The 15068-nt window shown below is 36.4% G+C and overlaps 2 protein-coding genes across 2 annotated transcripts in view; one reads left to right on the top strand and one right to left on the bottom strand.

Annotated features, from left to right (window-relative positions):
• Positions 1-7087, top strand: part of LOC129923670 (uncharacterized) — a 27129-nt gene extending 20042 nt beyond the window's left edge. Inside the window, exon 3 of the mRNA XM_056015744.1 lies at positions 3278-7087. Coding sequence (XP_055871719.1) covers positions 3278-4528 — 1251 coding nt within the window. The 3' untranslated portion in view covers positions 4529-7087. The remainder of the gene's footprint in view (positions 1-3277) is intronic.
• On the bottom strand, positions 6634-15068 carry LOC106065688 (adenylate kinase 2, mitochondrial-like). Its single transcript, XM_056015745.1, has 5 exons — positions 14899-15068; positions 13481-13526; positions 12109-12299; positions 10950-11117; positions 6634-8071 (listed from the first exon to the last, which is right to left on the bottom strand). The coding sequence occupies exons 1-5, from the start codon at positions 14992-14994 to the stop codon at positions 7844-7846; spliced, it is 729 nt and encodes a 242-aa protein (XP_055871720.1). The 5' UTR covers positions 14995-15068; the 3' UTR covers positions 6634-7843.

Below are 15068 nucleotides of genomic sequence, written 5' to 3'. Positions count from 1 at the left end.
ACCTGCAACGTCACAACCTGTGGGCAGTTTATAAGACTTTCTAAACGGCAACAATTATATTGTTTTTGTTTTTTTTTTTAGTTGTTATACTTTTAGAGACTTGCGCCATAGTTTCTACACCACATCTTACAATAAGATTATCAATTACATTTGTATACATAGGCGTCTCCGCAGGGGCGTAGCATTAGTCAGCTCTATCCAATGCAGTTTGGGTACTTCAAGTGTCTGTTAATTGTAGTCATGCTAGTTGGAATAAGACCTTATTTACAAGGTCGACTGTATTCGTTACAGTATCACAAGGACTAAAGATTGTTTGCTTGAGTCGGGGATTTGGGGAGTCTATCAATGTACACTTATGTAACATATATGTAAGGATCCATAGGTGTAGCTAGGGTTGGAGGAGAAGGTGGTAGAATTTTTACATTAAAAATTAAATACTACGCAAAATGCAGGGGCCCCCAAAGATATTAAGCCACCCCCCGGCCCACAAACGATGGAAAATTCCTAGCTACGTCTCTGTAAAGATCGCGATAGGCGGTAATACTGTGCATCTGTACCCGAAGGCAAGAGGAATACCTACTTCTAGAATATTCTAGATGATACTTATATAATAAGAATTTATGTGTGGCGCGTGAATTGGATTTATAGAACAAGTCCTGCCTACAGCAAGCAACGTCAATCCTTTTGAAGTGCTTATATTTTATAATGTAATTGGTTAGTTAATTAATTAAAATTATTTCAAATTGGTATGGAACCTTCGGTGCTATTTATAGTGCATCTATTAAATGAAGGGAGGTAGTTTCGAGATTTAGTATGACAGTGCGGTGTGTGTGTAGGTATACCTTATATTAGTTATTTTTTAATAGAAAATATTTGTTCTTTTTTTGGTTATAATGTTTATGTCTTTTACAAGCCTGCATGCTTAGAACAAATGTCAACAGAATTCGTGAAGCTAAATTTAATTTGTGGATTTTCAATTATGTAATACCAGTCATCCTATAATTAAATTACATTATATTAAACATCTATTTATCACTGTTTTTCAAGGCTAGAATAGACTATAAATACTATTATGCTAAATTTTTTCATTCCTCGCAAAAGTGAGGTTCTCTTAGATCAGCTATATCTTTACTATTTCGAATTGGACCACAGTCCATCAATTAACCCGTAGGCCCTTCCCCTTTCCCAATAGGAAAATGACTAATTGCATTATATAGACCAGTGCTACCTAAACTGTGTTCCGTGTAACCCCAGTCACCCAGTGTTCCACAAACTACTGGAATAATTAAGTAGTAGGCCACTGCGTGAATTAATCTCTGAAAAATAAGCAAAGTGTTCCGCTAAATACTCAGAATGTTCCGATAAGGAAAAAAGCTTGGGAAACACTGGTATAGACCAATAAACAAAAGCAGCAAACTCAAGGTCTGTTATGTCTTATCGACATTGACTTCATACAATGTTACTAGACCGAAGAATTTAAGAAGTTGTTGTCTAATTTTTTTTGTTACGATTCTTGCTTTTGTGTTTGTTTATTTGTTTGTGGTTTCTTTCACATTTGGGTACAGGAGTATTCTAGAAAACTAGTATCTAGAAGATAAGAAGCATCTAAAGAGAATCTAGACCAGCGGTTCTCAACCTTTTTAACTGGGCGACCCCTTTTTACACCCCCCACTCTGCCGCGACACCCCTCCCCCATACACATACAGCAATAGAAGAGTATAACAATCCATATTTTCGATGGTCTTAGGCGACCCCTGGCAAATGGTCAATCGACCCCCAAGGGGGGGGCGCGATCCACAGGTTGAGAACCCCTGATCTAGACGATAAGTTCCAAGCTCTTCCCTATTTGTAGCTCAGCTTATGTTTTAGTTGGCAGCATCGAAGTTTAAATTAGCGTCCTTGACATTGTCGAGCTGATCAGGAAATCCCCAATACGACCGAATTTTTTGTTCAGTTTGTTAGTAAAAAAAAAAAAAAGTATTATTTAAAAAAAAAAATCTTGATAGTTTATTCGTTGGAAGTATGACATGCTCATTTTAGTTAAATGAATGAAGTACATTTTAATTAAGTTTTCAAGGAAGGTCATAAGCTTCCAGTCTCCAGTTACTGAAACCAAGTTCTGATATTAGCTTTTAATTTTAGGCCTACCTATCACTTAGTCTGTTGGGCCGTTGGGGCACCACGCAAGATTTGTCGAAACGTCCTTCACCATTCATCTCTATCCTTCGCCCTAGCCAGAACCTCCTTCAGTGGCAGGCCCGTCCATTCTTTTTGTTGACTGTTCCCTGAAGGAAGGTCTTTGCGAGCCCCGAAGACCTTGTAATATGGCCATAGATTTATAGCTTGCGTTTTTTTTACTATGGTAATCATGGGGTCCAATCGCTGTAGTAACCCTGTCTCTAATCTCTTTGTTTGTGATGCGGTCTTTGAATCTGATACCTAGGATCCTTCTGTGGCATCTCAATTCCATTGCTAGGATCCTCCTCTCTAGCTCTGCAGTCAGCGTCCAAGACTCACAAGCATATACAAATGTGCCCATGACCATGGAGCGCATCAATCTGATTTTGGTGCCGAGGGCTAAGCCTTTGTCTTTCCATATTATTTTAAGTTTTGAAAGGGGCTGCTTGGACTGTGCTATTTCGTTCCCTCATCTGAGACAATAGCGAGGAGCTATTAGCTTTTATGGAATTAAAAAAGTATAGACAGACTGAAAGATAAGACTTATAGAACAGACAGAGAGCAAGAGGATAGATAGATAGATAGATAGATAGATAGATAGATAGATAGATAGATAGATAGATAGATAGATAGATAGATAGATAGATAGATAGATAGATAGATAGATAGATAGATAGATAGATAGATAGATGGATGGATGGATGGATGGATGGATGGAAGGACGGACGGACGGACAGGCAGGCAGGCAGATAGACAGACAGACAGACAGACAGACAGATAGATAGATAGATAGATAGATAGATAGATAGATAGATAGATAGATAGATAGATAGATAGATAGATAGATAGATAGATAGATAGATAGATAGATAGATTAGATGGATGGATGGATGGATGCATGCATAGAAGGACGGACGGACGGACAGACAGGCAGGCAGACAGACAGATAGATTAATAGATAGATAGATAGATAGATAGATAGATAGATAGATAGATAGATAGATAGATAGATAGATAGATAGATAGATAGATAGATAGATAGATAAGAGAGATATTGGTTGATTGATTTATTGATTCAAATAAACCTTTATATTTACAGTGGCAACATGTGGACAGAGTTTCTGACATCAGATTTTCCAGCCTTGCAAGTCCGCGGGCAGACAGCTCATTGCCCCCAATTTCTAAAACTTCTAGTCACGTGACAGGGGGGCTACGTCTAGAACCATCCACGCCAAAGAAACTCGTTCACTCCTTGAGACTTTCTAAAAGTCAAAACTCTCTCACGAAACTCAAATCCAGCGAGTCAGGTGACTTCGGCTTTTTAAGGAATAACGCCTTCTTCGACCAGCATGTCGAAAAACATGCGACTCACACTCCAACGGCTCGCGTGGAAGTGAGAGAGCCAGGAAAATCAAACGAAGGCAGCAACGTAAGAACTTTCACAAAAAGTCCAGCGTACCAGCAGAAGCTAATGCCGTGGGAGTCCGCCAGGCTGTCGCCAGTCATTTCAGCGGACAATATCAACAACCGAGTCATCAAGTTTCTAGCCGCTGACAATAAACTCCATTCAGTGCCAGCATCTAGATCTAAATTAAAGACTTCTGTGCCATCTAGAGCGATGTACCCCAGTGCTTCGCAGAACACCATGACGTCATCTCATTCGACCGCTAGGCTTTTAGCATCCAAATCGCACGAAAGGCTCAACCCAGCCTTCTCCCATTCCCCAGTGCCTAGGATTTCGCCCTTTCCGAAGGCGTATCCGACAAAAAGCAGAAATATTGTGCGCACGAGAGAGTTTAAGCAGTTTGGGCCACAGGCTAAGTCTACGGAAAAAGGCGTATCGATTCGCAGAAAAATCGAGCAGTATCGAAAAAAATGCGACGAGCAATACACGGACACATTGAAGAGACTAAAGCTTGAGGGAGACCATGACAGCAAGCCGAGTCACTCAAGACCAACGGCATTACCCTTCTCGGGTATCGACTTTACCAAGATTCTAGAAGAACGAATCCACGAACACGTTGCTGACGACGACGGGGTCTCCCAAAGAGAGAAACTCAAACAAGCTTCAAGGAGCATGGTCAGCGAATACGCCACGAACGCTAGAATCGAAAAACGATCGCTGGTGACGTCATCGATTTTTGAGTCGCGGCCCGTGTCTCGAGCCACGTGGAAGACGTGGCGTGACGTCAACGAGAGCGACGCCTACAACGACGTGGCCCAGTACATCCGCGACAATGATCTTATGGACGCCGAACGAGAGCGCTGGATAACGACGTGGTTAGAGGATGTTCAGTCCGCCATGAAGAATATGGAAGCAGAAAGTGAAATGAATCTCATGGACTCGTAATTTTACCTTTTTTTCAACTAGAAAAACCGACATTAGAATTTGCCATGCAATTGTGGACATTTTGAAAAAAACAATCAAAAGCTCTAGAATGCTCAGTTTTTACACAAATAAAGAGAAAATAGACTTAACTAATGTCCACAGAATTAATATTAAAATATATATTGTTATATATCTATAGGGGAGGCGCGGTGGTAAAGCGCTTGGGTTTCCGAACCGACGGTTCCGGGCTCGAATCCCGTCGTACAGACATGTGACATGGCAACGATTTATTGGTCTCCACTGCCCACAGATTGCTCAGGCCTTTTATGATGATTGGTCTCGGTGTCAGTCTGACGCTTCCTTCAAATCGAAATATTTCTGTGCTATAATTGGAAGAGCGTAGAGAATTTGATTCCGCGATGTTTAAAAAGTGCTCAAGAATTAACATTTACTTTTTAAAACACTAAGTTATTAACACTTCATTTATTTAATACAACAGTTACACCAAAAATCTAGCCATTTATAGTTTTCCCGCCATATATGTAAATCCCCAATCATTTATGTCTCCAATAGTGCGCTAATTACGTATTAGAATGTAATAAAACTCCAGCGATGAAGGGCTTGATAAAAGAAAGTTAAATTAAAATCTCTTATTAAGTTTAAATTATTATTCTGTTATGTATTTACTCAGAAATCATCATCAAAATCCATATGAGTGAGGGCTTGAGAGGCTCAAATCCTCTCTTGCAAAAGCCCTGTTGTATTGCGTAGTGTAAATGCGACCATACAGGTCGCGAATTTTGGGTTTCCCAGACCTGTCGAGACGGAGATCAGCAAGTCTGAGGCAGTCAAAAAAGCCGTGAGAAATATGAGCCAACAGGATCTTGACTTGCCCTGCGCTATAATAGCTTACTCACGCCTGGACAGCCTTCACCACGAGAAAAAGCGATCAGAGGCGCCTCATGTGCTCCCAGACTCCACGGGCTTTTTGGGACATGTTCCCAGCACTTAAACCACTTTTCCATTTCTATTTTTTGCAATAACATGAAGAAAATATTTTTTTTCTGAAGCACGATAAGAAACCACAAACATTGAAGAGTTCCTCTTCAGAAGATCAAATAGTTTTCTTTCACTCATCAACTAGTATCTCATTGGTTTATGATCAAAGACTCGAGCGATGTAAAGTCTGTCTCGTTTTCTAAACGTGGTGTTTTTGGGTAAAGTTAGAATTTAATTTTCTGTGATCATTACAATACCTCTATTAAAGCGACACCTATCGTTAGGTAGCCCCGAACACTGACCTATGACGTGGAAACAGGATGGCTGCCTGGTCGTGCGGTTTACGCGCTGAACTGTCGTTCGGATTCATCGATGGTCCCGGGTTCAAACCCTGCCCGCGCCCATCCCCCGTAGTCCTGCGGGAGGTTTGGACTAGGAAGTAGGCCTAAATTATCTTCAACTCTGAAGGAACATCCGTAACATGTAAAAATGTGTTCTATTCATCTAAGAGTTTAATGTTTTTGAGTTGTGCACAGGTCTTCTAAGTCTAGATCTAAAGGCCTATCATTAGAATATTATAAAATCTTGTAGATAGTACTGCGCTCATACGTCAGTAGAAGAAACTGTCATCTGAGGTTTTCTTTGAAGTAGGCGTAGCTATGGTGTGGGGGGGGGATTTGAAAATCCCCTGGGCCCCCACTTAAGGTGGTCCCCCAAATGAGGGTTTGAATAAAATTGAATTTTTTTATGTTTACATTAAATATTACTGTATGCCATTATCTCATGTCATGAAGTAGAATGTCTCAATGCAGGGGTAATAAAGAGCCCAAAACCTCCAGATGCTTTGCTACGCCACTGGACTAACAGCAACCAACCAAGTCATCCCACAACTAACAGCATAAGTACACCTCACAAAGTAACCTTTGTGCAAATCTATACAACTTTAAACAAAGATACTTATGGCTTGTCTTGTCCAGAGATAAAATAGAGTGCACAATTTCATGCGGGTTTCAGTCCTATCTGTGACCTACATATTTTACAACACCCAACACAGACGAAACTGTTGTCTGTCTGTTTGTAAATGTTATTGTCCAAAAAAATAAGTTACAATCTAACAAAAAAAAATATTTATATTTAAAACTGCATCACTTTATTGTTCAAAACAAGTTGATTCATATTTACACTAAATATATTTTGAAATTCCAAAAAAAAAAACAACAATTAAATAATAAAGATGTGTACAAGAAGTTGACAATAAAAATGTTCTAACCTTAAAAAAAACACATAACGGCAAAATATGTAAGTTGAATGTTTTAGTCTCTGGTTCAAATCCCTGCAGTCCTGTACTATGAGATGATTATGTTTCAGCTAAAGGTCACAACACTACAGAAGTCTACATCAGAAACATTACAAGTTTGATCAATACACTGACCATCAGGTCCACCACCACCGGCCTTTATATATGTCCCCATGACCAAGTCAACATGCGGAGTTAAACATTAGCAAAAGTAGCGAAGGAATGGTAAATGTTTGTTACCCAACGATGAAACAGAGATTTTAATTAACAACAATTGAAAGGGAGGGGCGGTGGGAAATGGAATACATAGCATAATAAAGCACTGCTGAGTCACTCAACGGTGTGAATGTATCAGTACCACAGTTGTACATACAGGAAAACTTACACACTCAAAATTAACTTTAAAAAAATGTCCTTTTTTTCTTTATTTACTAACAAATTACAGTCAAAATATGTTAATATAATAATTAACTTGTCAAAAGTTCAGGAAAGCTAAGCAGTTAACCAACAATCCAAATAAATGTCTGTACAATAAAGTCACTGGTGTCATGAAACTCAAGTCTGCCACTGACTAACTAATTTTCAGCAATAACTAAGTGACCCATGGGCATGACAAACTTAATATCCACTAAAAGCACACTTTAGAGGGGAAAAAAAAATGGGATAGTATATAAATGACTGGTAAAAACTTATAGTACAATGCACACAAGCATTTTTAATAATAATGCATACATTATAGATAGGGTCAATAAAAGAATTTCCACATTGAAATCAAACCTTTCAAAACGAAGTACTTCCTGCTGGTCACAAAAAAAGGTTTGACAAGAAAAAATCTTTTAAGAGACGAAAAACAAAATAAAATAACAATTGAGCAGAGATTTCACTAAAATAAGGAAGAAAGATCTTTTTTTTTTTAAATAAATTCCTCTCAGCTATTGACACATCTAGCTGCCAACCAATTGAAAGATTCTATCTATATTACAACCAAAGATAAAGCAAATATAGAAGGTAATCTCAAAACATCACTAGGCATCCAGACCTCATCGCCTCATGTACATGACCTTGTCCTTGGAAGTGGCTGCAGAGAATATACACTTAATGGCAGCAAAGACAACATCAGGCGACTTGGAGGCATCCACTGAAGCGTGAAGCCCTCTCTTTGAGTAGTAATCCACCAGGGGCTTGGTCTGCTTGTGGTAAGCATCAAGGCGCTTCTGCAAGGCTTCGGCGTTGTCGTCAGAGCGGCGTACAAGCGGCTCACCGGTGATCTAAGTGGCAAGTGAGAAATAAAGTAAATTTTTATAATATACATTATGCCTTTTGATTTAAACAATGACATTATGTTAATAAAGGTGAGTAGCAAGGGACTCAAACAAAAAAAAAAGTCAGTGCCTTATTTAACAAAGGGGAATAAATCTGATCCAGGGAACTACATCTTACAGCCATTACTTCAAAAGAGAAGATAATTACATCATACGCATTTTTTGCATTTCATTTCGTGTATCAATCTAGTCTTGCATGGTAATCAGTGACTTGAACTTTTCTTAGCCTATGGAATAAGAAATGTGCCTCTATTTTGTGTCTTTCTGAGTATTTTAATAGGTTTATTTTTCTATTTGTAAATTATGGTTCAGAGTTTTTTGTATTACTGCTACTAACTTTTTATTCTTCTGTCCTGAAGTGTCTCTAAATTTAGAGATTTTACTAAAGGTGATGCTCTAACCAAATGTGAATATTTGTTTGTTATAAATCTCTCTGGTCTATTTTGCGTCATAATCTAGTTTCTTTATGTTTTCTTGAGTTGAGGGTAATCACTCAACAGCAGCACATGTAAAGGTGTCCCTCAAGAAACAACTACTGTTTCTAATTTACATAAATGATCAACTTAATTGCATTAGTTCAGAAACAAAAGTTTAAGTATTTAAAGATGATTGCATAAAACACAGACAAATAACCCACAAGACACTGACATTATACAACCAAGAGAATTAGATGAATTGCAGAACTGTAATAATGTAAGTCTTGCCACTAAAGAAAAAAAGCCAGATATTAAAAGTAAAAACTAAAACAAATAAAATCTACTAATCTTATTCATAGTGAACCAGTTACACATACTAAAAGAAAAAGTAGATATGGAATCCACTCATTGAAAAAATAATTATGAAATCAAGACACAATTTGAATTTATTAAAAGAAATTTTAAAAAATCAGACTATAACATAAAAATGCTATTTAACCTGAGTTAGACCAATATTAGAACATCGTTCCTCTGTTCGGGCCCCCTCAACTCAAGAAAATCAAAAGTAGACCAGAAGTGAAATAAAGTCGAAAGGTTTATAACTTGAATATTCACTTTTTAGAGTAACACCATGAGATAAAATCACTTAAACTTCAGAGAAGACACATCAGAACAAATACAAACAGACATGCCTACTCGCAATACCCAGAACATGGAACACTCAGGATGAAAATGTGGAATTTTGGACCCCAATGTGGAACATAGTCGCGTTTACATTTCGGAGCCATACTGCACACAATAAATAAAACTTCAATTATTACTTAAATAACAATGCTAGTTTGCTTCATATATATTAGATGTAAATAGTATAATTAAAAGTAAGAAAACCAGTAATTCACCATTTTATGTCCTTTGTTTGAAATCAATAGTTCTTTACTCTAAATTATGACTTCTAACCCAAATGTATTCTAATGACCTGGACTCTAAATATGCTACTAGGCCTTATCTATTTTTATTAGTTACTACTAGATCTAAATCTAGTAACTAGATCTACATTATTCTAGGTCTAGTTGATTATCTATCATTATCTAGGGCTCTACTCTAGACACTCTAGATGTTGTCTTCTAGATTCTATTAATCTTAAGTCCTACTTCAGGATTCTAGATCTAGAAACTCATTTAGACTGTGCAAAAAGTAGATAGTAGATCTATACTCTATAGCCTTTTTTAGGCCTGAGCCTTACTGTGCCTAAGTTAATTAATTACATTTAGGTCTAGATCTGTATATATATCTTAATATATTAATAACATATTTTTTAAAAACCCTTTCTTAGAAACCAGTTAGCTCTAGACTAGATCTAATAATGATAATCTCATCTTAAATTGACTTAAATCTAGTTTCTAGATACAATGAAACATTGTCGGGAAAAGTAAAGGATTTGAATGGAGCATTTGTCTTATTAGCGCTTACTAGATTCTAAAAATAGATCTAGTATCTAGACAACTAGATCTAGATCTATGTATATATATACATATAGATTCTAGCCTCCAGATGTAGCTCAACCATATATTCCTAAGCCTAGGACACACCAGGTCTGGGAGATGAAAGCAATAAACAAAAACCTATATATATTTTATTTTGCATTCAGTATTTTCATTTCGCACTATTAATAATTTTTATGATTTATGATGATCTTGTGGGACGGTTCCGGATAACGTATGATTGTAGGCATGTCTGTACAAAGGATTATAACTTTTTTTTTTACACATTTAAAACACAACCTTAAAATACTCACAAGAGCACAGAGATAAAGGCACATTTCTAGTTCTATGCTAGAAGAAATAAGCCTGGAAAACCAATGACATGCAACATGCACAACTAGATTAAGACATGAATAGGAATAGTAAAAAAAAAGTAAAGTTCCCCTTTCAGACATTGCTATCTATAGGGCAGATGATGTAAAGTTCACCTATTTCAGTGGCCCACAGTTTTACGAGGGTGTCATGTGGCCAGCACAACAACCAACCGTCTTTACTTTTCCCCAACTAATGTCAGGTACCCATTAGAGCTGGATGGGCTCAGAGGTGCCTATGATCCCGGAATTAAAAATCCCAGCCTTCACCAGGATTCGAACCCAGGACCTCGGTACAGAAGCCAAACACTTTACCGCTCAACCACCGCGCTTCGAATAGGATGTAATGAAATTCTTTAAGAAACATCTGTAATTTAATTATATGACAATGTGTTAGTATAATATTGGCATCAGTGTTTTTCATCAAGTCACTGCTGTTAGCTAAGATTTAAGTGTGTCTGAACAGTATGCACAAGACTAGTGGTGTCTTTATGTAGAGTTCAAGAGGTCAATGATTTTTGGAAAGGTTTCACAGTTCCTGTACAAAACAACTTACGTCATCCTTCATCTGTACTTTGGGTGGATTGAACTCTTCATGGTAACTGCGACCACTCTTGATGTGAAACAACCTCCCAGTTATCCTTCTTACCAAGAGACTGTCGTCAATGGCAAACTCGATGACAGCTTCCAACGGAGTCTTTCTTTTCTCCAACAAAACATCAAGCTGAAGAAATGACAAGGTGAAAGAAAAAGTTTTATTTATGCAAATAACATATTGTCTGATTCGGACACACTACAGAGAACAATTTATTTAGCCAATAACACTCTATAAATTTTTGCCAATGGTTTATATTAAAAATGTATTAATAAAAAAATAATAATTAGGATTGTCTTCGAGTCCGAAGAGTAATGATGAATGCAGTATTTCATGTGGCCACGTATCCCCAGCTGCTGCCAACATATATTAATTGTAATTAATATAACCTGATAATAAGTATTGAGTCAAGTTTCTATAAATAAGAGTTTGGTCTCAAAGCATATACTGGGTAGCCTGCACAATGATCCACTTTACTTTAAATCTTGGATGAAAGGAGTTTGTTGTAATGATCTGTGGCTGTGTGGTATAAACAACTTTTCTACTTATAAACAAGGAGGTAGCAAGTTTGAATCAGCCAGTAATTTTTAACTAAGATTTAAGTGGAGCTGAGTTGTGATTGCTGACCACCCAAAGCATCAAGTAAGCCTTCTTCTAGATACCCCGCCCATCCAATGTCCACAAAAGGGATTGGACTGGACAAGAACACACTTAATATGCCAAGTATGAATAATGTGTAATAATCATTTAGAAAAAAATATGCACGTATATAAGATCTATATGAAACAGATATCTAATGATAATACCCTAATATGTTTTCATTACATCCTTGATTTTCTAAATTGGTTTTGCAAACACTTAATTACTGACTTTGCATTTTAAGTGTTACCTTCTCAGCCTGTACAATGGTCCTTGGAAATCCATCCAAAAGAAAGCCATTCTTACATCTTACAAGTATGAATAATGTGTAATAATCATTTAGAAAAAAATATGCACGTATATAAGATCTATATGAAACAGATATCTAATGATAATACCCTAATATGTTTTCATTACATCCTTGATTTTCTAAATTGGTTTTGCAAACACTTAATTACTGACTTTGCATTTTAAGTGTTACCTTCTCAGCCTGTACAATGGTCCTTGGAAATCCATCCAAAAGAAAGCCATTCTTACATGCCGGCCTGTCCAAATGATCATTCACCAGCTCCAAGACTAGCTCATCATTAACCAACTGTCCAGCATCGATCACTCCCTTAATACGCTTGCCCAATTCACTGCCAGAGCTGATAACAGCTCGTAACATGTCACCTGAAAAAAAAAGTGAATTGCAGCAATAATGCACTGTTTCCTAAATTGTCAGAAAAAAAAAAGTTTAGTGCCATCGCAGTTTGAACAAAAAAAAACAAACAACAACTTGGGATTAAAATTAAACCTGTCAGAAAGTCAGTCAAATTAACCAGCTTATAAAGGAAACACCAGCAGCTATTCAAACTGGAGTAAAAAGAAAATAGAAACAACATAACAAGCTCATTGGCTTTTTTGATGGAAAACCAATCTGAAGTAATAGCAAGTGTCATTGGGAACAGCATCAACATTCATACAATTTAACAGAAATATATTCACAAACATTCATACAATTTAACAGAAATATATTCACAAACATTCATACAATTTAACAGAAATATATTCACAAACATTCATACAATTTAACAGAAATATATTCACAAACATTCATACAATTTAACAGAAATTTATTCACAAACATTCATACAATTTAACAGAAATATATTCACAAACATTCATAATATTTAACAGAAATATATTCAGAAACATTCATACAATTTAGAAGAAATATATACACCAACATTCATACAATTAAACAGAAATATATACACCAACATTCATACAATTAAACAGAAATATATTTCATAAACATCCATACAATTAAACAGATATATATATATATATATATATATATATAAACATTTATGCAATTAAACAGATATATTCACCAACATTCATACAATTAAACAGATTAATATACACAAACATTTACACAAATAAACAGAAATACAGTCATCAACAAAGGCTTACAATATATAATGAGTGTCAGATGGACTAACAAAATCTCTAAAACTATTGGGAAAAAAAAAAGACGCAACTGGGGCTGGATTGGATACATACAATGACAGGAATAACAGAAAATATTACAAAACAGACTGGAACCCACAGAGGAAGAGAAAAATCTGAAAGCAAACACGGAGATCAGTAGAATTAGAAGCAAACACAGCATCATGGACGCAGGTCCAAATGAGAAGAATGGGCCGGAACACAGAGTTCGACAGTGGAGCACCGTTCAGCACAATGCTCCACTAGGAATCAAAAGGATTAAGTCAAGTAAGTAAATAAGTTACATTGGGTAAAACTTAAAAAAAAAGAATATACCACACACATATCCACAAAATAGGTTTGAAGGATTGTAAAATTACCTGTTGACAAATGGCAGACTGAATATTCTTCAGCTAATTTTGGTGCCTGAGAAGAAGAAGACATACATGGTCATTAAAAACACAGGTCTGTTTTCTGATCTTTTTTACAAAGCTTATATATCAATTCACTCTGTCTGATAAAAAGGTTTGTACACTTATTTCTCTGGCACACGATCTCAATTCAAGATGAAATTTTGCACAATTATTAATTTTGCTCAACAACACAAGAATAAATTATAAAAAAAAATTAAATTAACCAATTAGTTAATTAACTATTCCGTAATTAATTTCTTTGTTTGGTACCTCAAACGAGATAGAAATTGTACTTGACTGAATTAGTCCCCTATTTTCTGACATTAACAAACACCCCACAATCTTTGTTAAAATAAGCCTCTATTTTGATAGCTATGATGAAACTAGTCTATTGTTTTTATTTATGCTCCATTTCTTTTTAGTTCAGACACATTTAGTTTTGTTTACTCTGGAAAAACAAGGGTTTTACATGACTTCAAAGAGCACTGGTTGGACAATGCCATTTTTTTTCTTTTATGACAGAAGGGGGGTAGGTCCGGGGTGAAGGAAATTTGTTTAGAAAATTTAGGTACCAGCTAAACAAGACCTATCTAAAATTCTTTTAAATAGGCCCTAAAATACATACATGTCAATGACACTAACGAATGCTAGATCTACACTTTAGCCACAAATCACTAATGCTCTATCTACAAATGTAAAAAAAAAAAATGTAAAGGGAGGGACAATTATTGATCGATCAGGTACCAAATTAGGCCACTGTCACTGAGCAGAGTGAGCGGGCTAGACAAGGTGTTCATTAATGTCAACACCGGACCTCATTGACCTGACCCTCTTTGACGTCATATTTTATTGTAACTGCGTAGCCTAAAAAACACCACATCTATTTTTATAGACAAATGGATGACGAGTTTATAGATGTTAACAGTTTTTACTAGGACCAACCATTACGGAGCTAAAAAAATTCAAACGTAAAAATGTCAATGGCAGGGCTTAACATGTCCGTTAGACGGAAACAACTATAGATCTATCATCTATTATGTCATTTATGATCATATTCATATTCAATTGTAATTGACAATTCATTTTTCATATCACATATTATATGTGTGTGACTCCGGTGTTTGTATTGCAACTAATATACTCAGTAATGTAAGCATGTACAATGTAGACAGTAATGTTCTATTTATTATTCTATATTATACTATAATAGATCTATATAGATCTAGAGTCTAGATCTAGATAAGATTATGACTACGTTCAACACGTTGTCTTTCCATCTCTTTCACTTTCTCTCCTTTTTCCAGCCAGTGACCGCCTGTCCCTACACAAGCTACGCTAGGCTAGAATACTCTAGGACGAGTATCTTTACAAGTTATTAAACAAACCTGTGTGCCTTTTCCTGAGCCTGGTGGACCCAAAAGAACAGCATTAATTCCTTGGGGTTCATCGTATGCTGGTTTGGGTCTTGGAGCAGCCGGCATTTTCGTTCAGGTTAAATTTGCTGAGAAATGCAGAGTTTATTTTCAATGACCTTTTAAGTTTGGACCGGAAGTGA

Source organism: Biomphalaria glabrata, chromosome 17 (assembly GCF_947242115.1).
Source record: "Biomphalaria glabrata chromosome 17, xgBioGlab47.1, whole genome shotgun sequence".
NCBI lineage: Eukaryota > Metazoa > Mollusca > Gastropoda > Planorbidae > Biomphalaria > Biomphalaria glabrata.
This window is presented reverse-complemented; position numbering and strand designations above follow the sequence as displayed.

Excerpts from the sequence above, each read along its gene's own strand:
- LOC106065688 (XM_056015745.1), bottom strand. The coding sequence starts at position 14,994 with ATGCCGGCTGCTCCAAGACCCAAACCAGCATACGATGAACCCCAAGGA. Across the intron at positions 12,300-13,480 it reads AGTCTGCCATTTGTCAACAG|GTGACATGTTACGAGCTGTT; the intron begins GTAATTTTACAA and ends TTTTTTTTTCAG. Across the intron at positions 11,118-12,108 it reads CCATTGTACAGGCTGAGAAG|CTTGATGTTTTGTTGGAGAA; the intron begins GTAACACTTAAA and ends TCATTTCTTCAG.